The sequence below is a fragment of the Barbatula barbatula genome (genome assembly GCF_947034865.1).
Source record: "Barbatula barbatula genome assembly, chromosome: 11".
Lineage (NCBI taxonomy): Eukaryota > Metazoa > Chordata > Actinopteri > Cypriniformes > Nemacheilidae > Barbatula > Barbatula barbatula.
In genome coordinates this window covers 1,700,256-1,714,529 of record NC_136774.1, presented here as the reverse complement: position 1 = coordinate 1,714,529, position 14,274 = coordinate 1,700,256, and the positions used below count along the sequence as shown (strand labels likewise).

General features: G+C 40.7%; 1 protein-coding gene across 1 annotated transcript in view; it reads right to left on the bottom strand.

Moving 5' to 3' along the window:
• cacna1db (calcium channel, voltage-dependent, L type, alpha 1D subunit, b) overlaps positions 1-14,274 on the bottom strand; it is a 36,731-nt gene that overhangs the window by 18,851 nt on the left and 3,606 nt on the right. Inside the window, exons 5-15 of the mRNA XM_079467106.1 lie at positions 10,301-10,440; positions 9,371-9,504; positions 9,114-9,266; positions 8,515-8,711; positions 7,873-7,976; positions 7,611-7,780; positions 7,204-7,288; positions 5,660-5,817; positions 4,265-4,490; positions 282-489; positions 69-189 (exon numbers count right to left, since the gene is read on the bottom strand). Coding sequence (XP_079323232.1) covers positions 69-189; positions 282-489; positions 4,265-4,490; positions 5,660-5,817; positions 7,204-7,288; positions 7,611-7,780; positions 7,873-7,976; positions 8,515-8,711; positions 9,114-9,266; positions 9,371-9,504; positions 10,301-10,440 — 1,696 coding nt within the window. The remainder of the gene's footprint in view (positions 1-68; positions 190-281; positions 490-4,264; positions 4,491-5,659; positions 5,818-7,203; positions 7,289-7,610; positions 7,781-7,872; positions 7,977-8,514; positions 8,712-9,113; positions 9,267-9,370; positions 9,505-10,300; positions 10,441-14,274) is intronic.

Genomic DNA, 14,274 nt, shown 5'->3' with positions numbered 1-14,274 from the left:
CTTGAACTGATAAGGTTCATTCTGTCAGGATGAGGAGGACGAGTTTCTGTCACAGTCAAGAAAGATACAATTTCCACAAATGAAGAGGATGATGAAGTAGATGCTCACGAGCATGCCAGAGGAGGACGGACCTCCGTATGCCATGATCCCATCATACATTACTGCATTCCAGTCCTCGCCTGTCAAGATCTGTTTGAACAAACACATCGCACAGACATTTACACAGAATCACGTGTTAAAAAATGCAATCCAACAGTGGATGATGAGCGTGAAACACAGACCTGAAACACAGTGAGCAGCGCTTGAGGGAAATTATCAAAGGTGCTTCGTTTGGTTACAGTCTCGTCAAAGTTGAACTTGCCGCCGAAGAGCTGCATTCCCAGCAGACTGAAGATGATGATGAAGAGAAAGAGCAGCAGAAGCAGAGATGCGATGGACTTCATGGAGTTCAACAGAGATGCCACCAGATTACTCAAAGATGCCCAGTGACTACAAACAGAGATGGGGACATAAAACAATATTTCAATTACAAACTGTAAAATTCTGGGATGTGTTTTAAATCATATTTTCCATTTCTGTGGAGCTCAAAACTCAGGAGTTGTGTAATAATCATTTTCAAAGTTACACTGGAAACCCAGAAAGCAAACCGATGTTGTTTAGAAAGGTCAGTATCGGTCGTCAATCATATTTTGATGTTGAATCATCGTTCACTATTTTGTCGGTACATCGAAACGTTAACGTCGGAAAAAAACATTGATTCAATATCGAAATGATGTTATCAATACGACGCATCTGGTCGGAAACCATAACCTTATTTGGAAACTTGGTGGGAGGAGTCGGAGTTCTGCGCGCGCACACTTTATGGCTAACCGTCTTTGTTGTAATGAATTCATTTCTTTATTTAAAAAATTTCAGTATTTGAACATTATTTGGTTGTTAAAGTTGTAATGTGTTATAATGTTTAGTTTTTAAGCATTTTTGTATTGTGAACTCGTAATTTATTGCCGTGTTAGCACAGGGCCTGTTTGAGGTTAGGGTTAAAACACATTTGACATCACTTACACGCATTTTAATTAAATTGTTACTTTTCTTGTCAACCCATAAGCATTTTTGCAGTGCACTTTCATATGAATTGAGCGTGAGCAGTGTAGAATATAAATGATTGCTGTCTTCTGCTTCAGCGCTGCTCCTGCGACACAAGCATGACCCGCTCACATGTAAATGCTCGAATCTTTTAACATGGCCACTGAAAAAAAGATGTGACTTGGATTTCAAACTATTTTAAGCTTTTGTATGTTACCTGACTTCCCATGTGTGTATGCCAATGTCAAGGTGGTAATCACAGAAAATGTTGCATTGTTACAGTTATGTGAATACTCTTCTGACAGTTTGTGACTTGATTTGTAACGGGTTATGAATTGTTTGATTTTTATTGCAGGTCTTTTGTTTTTCTGTGAGACCCAGTTGAAGACATGAAGAGATCAGATGTAGGCCTACAGTAAACCACACTGACTCATCTGCTGTTCCCTAAATGACTGACTATTCCATGTTATTAATAAAACTAAGCACCTTTGGCAGTTTGTAGTTGTAACGGGGCTATAAAGTGATGCCTTTTATTCAGATGAGCATTATTATTATTTAGCAGGTTGTCTTTAACAGGAAGACAGACAGGTTAAGAGTCTCCAGAGGGACCAGCGCCACTTTCACTTGTAACACGGCTTGAAGAATTTATCTTCCAGATTCTCACAAAATTCTGACAGGTCTTTGACTTGAACTGGTGCTGGTCCCTCAAAGTCAACAAAATACATAAATGTGTTTGTTTTTCTGGACCGAAAAGAAGAGTCACTTAGTCCAGTTTGATTTATTTATTTTGAGGATGTCAGTCTCTTAATGTCCTAACTTACATCCCCTTTTCTGCCTCACTGAATATAATAGACATACACAGTTGGTACAACATGATCAGTATTATTCTTGATCAAATATTGCACTTCATTTGTAAATTTTGACTATTTATAGTAGCCTATTGACTTTTATACCTCTGTGTGTATTTGAGAGTAAATCTGTAGTATATTAGTCTTGCATAGAAGGTTTGTATGCTCTAAATATGTATTTATAAATGTATATTTTGTATAAATAATAATAAGCAATGTAACAGAATGTGATGTTTAATATATTATTACATACACAAGCTTATATATCTGTTAGTTTGAAGTATTTTGAGATGTTCATTTTTAATGTTTATTATGTTAATTGTTAAGTAATTTCACCGAGCTGAAATCAACATCAAAGCAATGTTAGATAAGTGAACCAATTGCGTCGATTTGGTTGGTTTTGAATGCCGTGACTGATGTTGATTCAACATTACCCCGATGAGCAAAACGATGTCGTTTTTATGTCGCGAGAGATATCGATTCTACGTTGATTCAACATCAGTTTGCTCATCTGGGAATGCACGCTGACAGAGAAAGTACAGTCTAGATTTAGACAAAAACAAATCCAGCCTGGAAGCTCACGTTAAATATTCATCAAAACCGCTAGAATCTCATAGATAAAAAGGCTATTTGAAAAAGGCTAGGCAACAACGAAGAATTCTACAAAGAATTGAGAAAACCAAAGTTCGAAAAAATATGGGATGAGATCTGTGGGAGGAGATTCCAAATCACCCACACAATTCATTATATCAAGGGGGAAGATGTGGAAGATTACAGATATTACCAAAGATTCAAAAAAATTAAATTCATGTAGAAAATGCCCCTGGGCAAACCAACAAGTTGCAGAACTGCTGAATTATAGCTTAAAGCCAAACCCCAGCAACACAGTACGTTCTGACAACGTTGCCAGTTCGTCTTCATTTGGTCATTGTGACATAACTTTGTGACCAAGTTCTGATGACGTCTTGGCAACGTTCCGTGGGTGGAGGGGTTGAGTGAGCCGTTGGTTGCAATTCGCGACCTCACCAATAGATGCTGTAAACTTCCATACACTGGACTGAAATTCACTCTCTGGACTCTGTGCCCTGTGTTCCCTCATTTCCAGCCCTGATTGTACTGTTGGGAGAACTATTCTTTTCATCATTTGTTACAAATGATTTACTTTGATCAGCAAATAACGTTTGACAGGCGTCTGGTCAATAGAGGGTTCACTGCAGAGGCAGAGCCAGACAGGTAGTCAATGTGTTCTTTGGCTTACTGTAACCTCTTTCAGCACATGTTGTTTTTTCAACAATAAGACTTTGAGGGGGCTTCTTGTCCATAGTTTGGCTTCACATAGACGTCTTCTTATTGTTACAGTACTTACAGGTAACATCAGAGTTTCTTTGATCACCCTGGAGCTGATCATTGGATGAGTCTTTGCCATTTTGGATATTCTTCCATCCATCGAATGGTAGTTTCCCATTTTCTTCCACATCTGTCTGGTTTTGGTTGCCATTTTAAAGCATTTGATATCATTTCAGCCGAGCAGCCTATTATTTCCTTTTATGTTTTTTCCTCTCTAAAAATGTTTTTTTATCGACAATATCCGGAACAACCCTATTACTCAGATTTTCAGAGAGAAATGCACAGTAAGCAATTGCTGCCTTGTTCCTTATGCAGTTCTTATTTGACCTCAGTTTTCTCACAGAACGATTTACCTCTCTTACTCAACTCCAAATAACACTCTTTTCAATGTATGGTTCATTTCACAGAATGAGCAGCATGCATGTCATGACTGTTGGGTCTGTTGGTCTTCTATTACTCTTCTACACGACTAGTAAAATATTTTCTTTATAGAAATATAATTTCCTCCCAAAACAGTGACTGATCTGGTTAGTGATGTTGGACTGCTATTATTTTAAGCGTAACTGTATTATAAATTGCACAATAATTTAGAAATAAAACGATTTCTCAGATTTAGTTTCAGAAGAGATGGATGGCCAACCAAAACACATACAGAGTTACTCTCTCTGTGGTCATTTTTAACAATTCCAAGGTTTCCTGAATACTCCAAATACTATAATAGTGAATTAAAAAACTGTAGAAATACTGAACTATGCCTTAATATCAATTATGGTATGGTTCAAAAACACTGTAGCATCTAGGAATTTCACTATGGTTTACTATAATAAAATATACTGCAAAATATTTTTTTCATTTGGACTGGTACCTTATTACTGGGTTTGATAGTAAAACCTTTTTATAGCTAAGCAGAGATGATACGTTTACATCACATGTCAAATTGTTTGTTGCACCCCCTCAAAAGATGTTTGCAGAACGCTGTTACTCACCGAGTGACTTTGAAGATTCTGAGGAGACGAACGCAGCGGAAAACAGAGATGCCAAGAGGAGACATATACTCCAACTCCACGAGGATGGTCTCCACAATGCCTCCACAAACCACGAAACAGTCGAACCGGTTGAAGAGCGAGACAAAATACGCCTGAAGCCCTAGACTGTACATCTTGATCAGCATCTCACATGTAAACAGGGCTAATAATACCTTATTAGCCACATCTGCAGACAAACAGCACAAAAACAAAGTTCTGTTCCCAGATTTAATGACGATGCTACATGCAATCACGTATCTAGAAGATTATGTATAATCATCGAGCAGTTAAGATAACAACGTTTGTGTTGTTCTTATCAGATTTTTCAATATTTTTATTTGAAGTGAACGATGCTACTCGTAATTTGCCCCTTGCTTGTTCCATGTGGGGCCCTGGGCTTGAGTCGTTTTCAGGGGGCCAATCTACAGTTTACAAATAATGCTTTATTAACATTAGTAAATGTCATGAACAGGCAATTGTTTTATTAAATTAAATTATTTTTAAATAGATTCCCACTTGAAACCAACAGTATTACAATTAAAAATATAAATCCGAGTCTTATTTTCTGTCGTCAGAATAAGTTATTCAATGATGCAATACACTACTTCCACCTGGGTTTCACACATCATCTTTCCGGAAGTTTACAGGTGGATATGTTTATGTGGTGTTTTTAATATGCTTTAAGAGGCCTGGTGGTTAGAGAGTTGGGCTTGTGATCAGAAGGTTGCTGGTTGGAATCTCAGTGCCAGCAGGTCATGACTGAAGGGCCCTTGAGCAAGACACCTTACCCCTGATTGCTCTGCAGTAATGTGCCACTGTAAAAAACTACTTGTAAGTCGCTTTGGATAAAAGCGTCTGCCAAATGAATAAATGTAAATGTAGTTAAAAGGGTTTCAGTTTGAAACTGCTCCGGTTAATTACGTCGTAAACCTGTAACCAATCAGATCAACTCATTTGACCCCTGTGGATCAGCAGTTTAATGGATAAATATGCAAAGATGGTGCATAGATTTGGGCTAAAAGGATCGCTGCACTGCTGTGTCAACGCTCAGTTTCACTTTCAGTTATTACAGTGTCTGGAACTGTATGATTGAGTGGAGACGGGGCTAATTTCCATATTCATGTTTCTGCATAAACTTAAGGAAGGTGTAGAGTTACATTCAAGCTATTTTAAGGCAGGGAAACAGTTTTTACAAGAAAAAAACATTTAAATATGTCGTTTTGAAGGTCAACGATTAGTCTTAAGGGATAAAACTATCGACCACAGGGGGACTTTAAAAACACAATTGTGTTGTCTTGGAATACAATCTTTATGAGAGGTTCTCACTAATAGAGGTAATAATATAAGGTTTCTTACTCTGGACCTCCGTGAGCCAGTCAGGTTGGTTGTAATGCTCAGATGATATGGTCAGTGTGTTCAGAAACACCAACAGAATGACCAGCCAATAAAAGATGGTGGACTTGACCACAGCTCTGCATTTTCTGCGACAGAACCGATTCCAGCACCGCCAGCGGCTGAGGAGACACATCACGTCCATTTCTTATGCTTGTTTTCACACAGATGTTTCTGCACGTCAGTGAATATTGTCTTCAGATTACTTGTTATATAATAAAGACTAAATATAGACTCTCACTTCTCCATGTTGAGAGACATATGTGCTCATATAGCAGCAGTTGTTATGTGTGGCGGTGTGTTAGCGTGATTTGAACGTGTGTATCTGGACTGGGATCACTGAGGGTTAAACTCACAGAAGAAAAAACTGAAAAAAATACAGAAGAAAAAACTGATGCCAGGGGATAGGCTACTCCAGAACTTTTAGACAGTTTCTGACCCTAAACAGATTGAAATATGAATGCAACCCGGACCTAACTGAACCAAAATCAGGAAGTGATAACAAGATACGACCCAACAATCAAGTGATTTGGTAATATAAAAGGAGTGTTTATTAGATCTGTGCTGGTGCATGAAACGGAGGAATTCCTTCGCGAGTTGAAAATACCATCATATGCGCAGGACTACACTGAGCACACAGCATTCATTGTTTGGATACCTATCTGTTAGGTTCAGCATCTTTTGGTTTGCTGTTAAAATGGCAGTTTGAACACGAAGCGAACCAGGACTAAATTCATTTTCTTCTCCTTTTGCTCTGGACCAATCCAAACTACAAATATAAACACACCATAAACATCAGCGCTAAAGATTTAAAGGGCTAGTTCACCCCTAAAAAAGGAAATTCTGTCATCATTAACCCTTAGATTGTTCCAAACCTGTATACATTTCTTTGTTCTGCTAAACACAAATGAAGTTATTTGTAAGAATGTCAGTAACCGAGCAGATCTCGTCCCCCATTTACTGTCATAGTAGGGAACATAAATACTATGGGAGTCAATGGGGGATGAGATCTGCTCGGTTACTGACCGTAAATGATGACGGAACTACTATCATTATATTGTATATCAAAAATAATACAATTTCTCTTCAGGTGTAATGTAATATCATTTCTATCAAATGAAGTGGGACACAATGAGTTACCATCACGTCATAACCATTCAAAGTTCCTTCTGGATTGAGGAAGGACTTTTAAACCTTAAATCTGTGTGTTTGTATTGACTCTACAGAGATTCAACACAAAAGATGTTCAGGAAAACAACGTAACGCATCAAACACAACATACAAGCAGCATGAAGCCTCACGATGAATACACGAATACGAAAACATCACACACAGCGACGCTCTTTGTGAAATACATCAATAACACAGAAGCAGCATGCTGAGCCACTGACCTGAACTTTGACTTTGTCATTTTTTGACTGAAAGAGTAAAAGATACGACATCACAACACAAGCTCACAGTAAAAACGGCTAAATTCTCCTGAAGCTAGATTGAAAAGACACGCTTACCAGACAGGTCCACAGCAGAAGATCTTCTCTTCCTCTCTTGGGTTGTCTGTGTTCACAGATTCTGTCTCGCTTGTGGGAATGTTTGCTGTAGACACACAGTTCATATTCACGCCTGCAACAGATGTGCATCAGGCCTACCATAGCACATCATGACTCCACGGTTGCCCTCGGCTCATATGTTTGGCATACTTGACTATTTCATCAAATTGTTTGTTCTTTACAGTATGTGAGTTGACATCTTGCATTTTAATAGAATTAGTAAATTGAAATCCTTTCTAATCATAAATCTGTCGATATTTTAAGCTTTCTACCATATTGGCTGATAACATTTTCCTAGGATACAGAATGCAGACCTGACTCAGTATTTACAGACGGCTGAACACATGTTGTGTGTGTTATGTACGTACGGTTGTGTTTGGCCTCCTGATCTCCCACCTCATCATTATCAGGGTCGATATCTTCAGCCTGTGTGATCCAGTCCAGATAGCCCTTCAGATCTTCCTCTAACTGCTGTTTCTCTCTCAGTTTCTGGAAATCTCCTCGGGCCTTCGCTTTCTCCCGCTCCTTAGAAAACTCTCTATGTCACAGACAAATTCACCGAAAGCTCAGAGATGAGCGGCGAAATAGCATCACACAGGCATCATGTTTGAATGATGACGGGTCACTCACCCACTGAGAACGCCCAGTACCAGATTGAGGACGAAGAATGAGCCAAAGATGACCAGACTGACGAAATAGACCCAGGGCAACTCCGAGCCCATAGCATCATTCATCTGAAACACACAACATCTCGTATTAGACAGTAAATCACACGGTACACGGTAAAGGTTTTGGTCAGGAATTAAACTCAATTTTATGGGTTGGAAATGCATTTACCCAAGCCACATATCGTCAGTCTTTCTGAAACCTCGGATGTCCAAAATCACAGTTTTTTATTGCTCTTTTTAAAAATACTTTATATTGGTTAGATTTTTGCAAAACCCAGTGACAAAAATACAGGGTGACTAATATTAATCATTTAGGGCCAAAAAAAGGAAATATGGAGATACAAGGTTTGAGAAGAACGCGGGTCTGACTACAGTAAACTTCCATTGTTGTTGTTCTGGGACTGGTGTGTGCATGCAGTGGACGGCCTGTGGTTCTGTGGTCTTTTGACTTGATCCCTTCAGTCTTACAGCATCAATCTCATTAACCTCTACTGAGCTGTGTGTGTGTGTCATGGAAAAGCGCTTAGTGCGGAAGAGGAGAAAGAGCAAATGTTAACATCAGTGAAGGGGAATGTTTGACCTCAATCATTACTCTACATCATACCCAATACAGCACATCTGTCCAACCCTCCATGGTGATACTCTGGAACACTGTCAGCATGGCAAACAGGAAGTTGTCAAAGTTTGTGATGCCGTTGTTGGGCCCGTGCCAGCCGTCTCTGCACACAGTGCCATTGAAAGGACAGTGACGGCCGTGACCTGAAAGAGAACAGGGGGTGGGCTCTTCTTCTGCAAATGTTCCTGTGCACGTGGAGAAAGGGGGGGGGGGACAAAGAGAAACATCAAACGTAGTACTTATATTATGGGACAACACGCTTATTACAATATTTCATGTGATGTTAATTTACATTTACATTTACATTTATTCATTTGGCAGACGCTTTTATCCAAAGCGACTTACAAGTAGTTTTATACTAAGTGGCACATTACTGCAGAGCAATCAGGGGTTAGGTGTCTTGCTCAAGGGCCCTTCAGTCATGACCTGCTGGCACTGAGATTTGAACCTGCAACCTTCCGATCACAAGCCCAACGCTCTAACCATTAGGCCACAGCCGACCCCTTAATGACTGTAGCATTTTAAGACAGTCCTACAACTTTAGTACAGTATGCTGAGGTAGTGAGATGATGTGACGGGACACTGACGTGTGCCGTTCAGATAGCAGGTGGCATGCATCTTCCCAATGAAGAGCTCAAGGCCGATGACGGCGTAGATGATGATGACGAACAGAACGAGCAGAGCGATGTGTAGCAGTGGAACCATGGCCTTAATGATGGAGTTTAGCACCACCTGTAGACCTATACACAGCATTTTGACACTCCGTTATTGTGTTAGTTTCTGCTATTATGACACTGTATCACATGCTTGTGTGGGTAAATAACAGGTGAAGGTGATGACACACTTGGCACTCCAGAGACGAGGCGGAGGGGACGCAAAACCCTAAACGCTCGTAAAGCCTTCACGTCAAATCCACCCGGCTTCCCTCCGGAGAGATCTCGGTCTTTGGTAAGCAGCTCCAGCACCACGCTGAAAAGACTACACAAACGCGACAGCAACATGATTATACATGATACAAACACACACGTGTACATTTAAATAGAGAGAGTGTGATGGACAGGCTGGGCTGATATGTTGGCACCCCTAGAAAAGATTACTCATTCTAGTAATACTTTAAATCAGCAGTTTTTTTATTCAATTTAAATGGACAAAACTAAAAACAGCTGTTTGGCACCATCGTTTAAGTCTGACGTGATCTGAAAGTTCATCTACACCAAACTACACCAAACTGTTAGGATCAAGAGAAAGAAAATGCAAAGACACTGCACAACGTCTTAAATCCCTCGGATGAGTCTATCATTTTGTTGCTCAACTAATCCCGCTTGAACAAAACATTGAACTAGTGTGATGTGAAGTGACACGCTTTAATCCTGAGACAGATGGATAAGCAAGCGAAAACTAAATGGGGATCAACATTAAATGTTACATGCTTTTATTACAGTAAAAGTGTAGTAACGGAAGGAGCGTACGGAGCGCTTGTTTTGTAGTCAAATTGTAGTTTTGTCCCTGTGCCCCTAGTCCAGATTAGATTAAGAACGATGACAAACACAAACATAAGGCAATTGCGTGTTTTGGGATCTGTGAATGCTCTACTCTTTCAGAAGATGTATCAAAGCACCCTCTACTTGATAACAGTCAAGACATGGAAAGCCAGAAAAACTTATCATAAATGATGGGAAAACGTGCAAATGGGTTAAGGAGAGTTCAAGTGGAAGTCTTACTGAGGCTAAAGAAATTGACACCCATGTATATGAGCGTCTGACGGTTTACTTACCCCACAATGACGATAACGAAATCCAACATGTTCCAGCCATTTCTCACATAGGAGTTCTGGTGCATGACCAGTCCGTAAGCAATGATCTTGAGGAAGGTCTCAATCGTGAAAATGATCAGAAAGGCATATTCTACTGTTTCCTGTGAAACAGAATGACAGAAGACACATTTTAGTTGCATCTCTTTCATCTCCAGATTCTTATATGTGCGTTACATGCTACAACTGCCACCGATATTCATGGGAGTCCTACATTGTTTTGGCTTGATCGCGTTTGGCAAAGGCTGTAGACTAATGCTAATAATGTTGTAAATAATGTCAGTTTTCATGTTATGAAATAATGTTTGAAGGAAGATCGTTTTGCTTCAAAATATCAAAATATGTCACCAAGGCCCACAGGGATTACTTTTGTGTCAAATACTGTCTATTGTCCTTTTGTCAAATGTGTATTGTCTCTCACATATTTATTTTTACGTTTTGTTACTTGTGCCTTGTCACTTTTTTTAACCTGCCTGCCAATGGAAGCTTCTGTCACCAAGACAAATTCCTTGTGTGTCCAAGCACACTTTCTGATTCTGATATATCAGTTTTTTTACTGTCAACGTGTGGTGTCCTGAAATTTCATCCTACCCCTCAGATTCTCCTCCCAGGCATATTACATAATTCTTTTGCACAAGTAATTTTTTACAGTGTCACATTACTGCAGAGCAATCAGGGGTAAGGTGTCTTGCTCAAGGGCACTTCAGTCATGACCTGCTGGCACTGAGATTTGAACCGGCAACCTTATGAAAACAAGCCCAATGCTCTAACCACCAGGGCACAGCTGATCCTACTTGTTCATTTTATACTGCTACGACAATCCGGTAGGGTATTTTCATTGTTAAATCATATTTATTTATTAACGATTTGATAGGGTATTTTGCCCTGTAAATGTATCCTACCTGTTCATTTTATCGATGTGGCTTAAAACATGTGTGACGTGTGCACAGGATCCGGCATTCACAATGCATACGTGTTAAGCAGACTCAGGTCCGGTGTTCAAATGTTAAAACGCTTTTCAAATGCAGTTGGCAAATGCATGAAATGTATGTTATAGTATGTAATAAACTACTTTTTGTAGCGCCTTTAGTTGAACACAAGTTTATTACGAATGCATAAAGAATAAAAACTACTATTTCACACAACATTATAATGGAACATTACAATATTTGAAAGGGGAGGTGCCAAGAGCAAGATGAAAGAGCTCGTCCAAGTGCCAGCGTGAGAGTAAGAGCAGGCCCATGCGTCAACCAGCTGGGGCAAGAGAGAGAGCCCTGCGTTTGCTTGTTCACTGCATTTGGGTGATGAATGTTATATTAACGGTGGATATAACGCTGGATTTCCAGATCGTTTAAAACTGATAGTTGGAGTGGTCCCTGTCGTGATCCTAGCCCTGTCTTGGTTGTGAGTCCTGTGTTGTTTTTGTCGATCGTGTGGGGAGCCGGTTTGACAGCTCCGCACGTGTTCGGTGTCTACGTCATTTGCCCCGCCCTCCGTGTCTCCGCCAGGCTTTCCCCTTCACCGGGTTTCCATCACATCATCACCCTCACTCCTGTAGTTCATTTCCCAATTAGAGCCGCTTAGTTTCACCTGTATCTCGTTCCCGCTAGTTTAGTTCCCTCTATTTAGTCCCTCCTGTCCTCTCGTTCTTTGTGAGATCGTTGAATGTGTTATATGTATTCACTCAGGTACCTGGCTCATCTTGTCAAGTCCTTATTCCTAGTACCTTGCCTTCCCGTAATCCTGTCTAGTCTTAGTTGCTTTGTCCCGGGTACCCGTCTAGTTAGATCTCTCAGTCTTGGTTATCTTAGTTCTCTCAGTTCTCGTTATCTAGTTCTTTTGCTTTTATTGTTTTGTTCTGTTCGCCCATTAGTCCTGGTTGGCGTCTCGGACCTCTGCACTGTGCTCTCACTCCCGTCATCCCTCCACCAAGTGGTCATCGGCTCTCGTCTGGAACCAGCCGGCGGGTCGAGGCTCTCCCCACCGCGCATTCTCCTCCTGTGTTCCGCATCTCCTGGATTGGGTTGTCTACTACTTCTCCCGAGAGTCCGGTCGGGTCGAGTCTTCTCCTCGCGGGCTCTCGAGGTATCAAGGCCCAGATCTCACGAGGTGGTGTTTCTGCTCTCCCGTAGTCCCTGTCGAGCCCTCTCCCCTCCGGGCTAAGTGGTCGTCTCTAGACTGTGCCGTCTTGTGGAATTTATTATCTGCTTTCAATAAAGGATATTGTTTTCCTGCACTTGCGTCTCCGAACCTTTTGTGTTCCAGTTCCATGACAGGTCCCAGCGCTTAAAGACTCTGGACATGATCCTCACGCGGTAAGTGAGTTAAATGTCTGCTTTGTTGGTAATTGTACGTGCATTAGGTACACAACACAAACTTATAAGTGAATCAACAGTTATGCAGGGATAATGCGATGATGTATTTTGTGCTTTAGTTCCGCCCCTCCCCTGCAAACAGTATTGGTCAGGCCCTCACACTGGTGCCATTGCTACCTGGTGGCGCAAGGAAAACAGTAAATGGTTTGCTGTTCAGTAGGTAAATATAAGAAGACTTTGACAGTCATTTATTTGTGCCATATTTCCTGTTGCCAGTAGGTGGTGCTATGACTATAACCTAATATTTGTACAGAGATGTTGTCAAAATGTTATCAGAAACCTACACCAGATTCGCCACTTCTGACATGTGTGCAATGTTTTCGAGCATGTTCAAGCTATCAAAAATGCAATTGATTTATAAGAAACGTTGCAATTCCCAGAAATGGGATATTCAAAAGTTCACCTCATGACCCACCCGAGAAAACATCCATTCAACCTTGCACAGTTGACTAATGGTTAACAGCAGACAGTCACAGTTGTGGATTTGAGAATATAGGTCTCATTTGTAGGTTAGGAAGGATCAATGAGCATGCACGAGAGAGTGGAGTGGACTGGAAAGAAAGGTTAAATACTGCTGTGACTGCTAGGTCAAACTGATGTTACTGGACAAACCCAACAGCCGGGGCGACAGCGACCTGAACCACTCCAGCTCGCTCTGCATATTTGTGTCATGACAACTGAATGAATATCTGATCATTACACAAGCACCAATGCAAGTTCCTGACAAAACCTCAAAACTATTCTAGACGTCATCAGTTCTTCAAATGCTGACCCACAGCTCTTGATGTCCATTCGTCTAATGCTTTAGCAGTCGGTTTTCTGGTCTTTAAAGATGGGGTATCATGCTATTCTGATTTCTTTACACTGTTAAACGTGCTGGCTTCTCATGCTTACCATGGTCAACTTGTTAAAAAACGAGTATGTATTGTATATAGTATTTCTGTACTTGATGCACTCCCCCAGCACTCCAACTAGTCTGGATCCCTGTGTCGTGACCATTCTCCTGGAAAAGAACGGCAAGGCGAAAGAAAGAGCCTGCCCATGAGCCAACCGACGAGCGAGACCCGCTTACCATCATGAATGTCTGTGCTGCTTAAAAATTGGCTTCTTACTCTTACGATAGTGAACTTTAGGTGTGTCTGATTGTTCACGGCATATCAGTAATGGATGTTATATAAACGCTGGATTTGGAGATGGTTTGAAACTGACAGATGGAGTGGTCCCAGTGCTAAAAGATGCTGGACATGAACTGCACGCGGTGAGTCAAACTGTCTGTGTTTTGTTGGCAATCGGCACGTAATTGCCTATTGTAAAATACACAAAATTACAGTGAATCAACACTAAACATTTACATTTAGCAGATGCTTTAATCCAAAGCGACTTACAAATGAGGTAAACAATATGAGTTATGCAGGGATAATGCGATGATGTATTGTGTGCTCGTGATTAAGTACCTCCCCCTGCACACCCCAAGATGTTGTCTCTTTTCAGAAACAGTCGTACAGCTGTCTCTCTCTTTTATAAAGGTGATCAAACTAAATACTCTTCGAAGATACGAAGTAT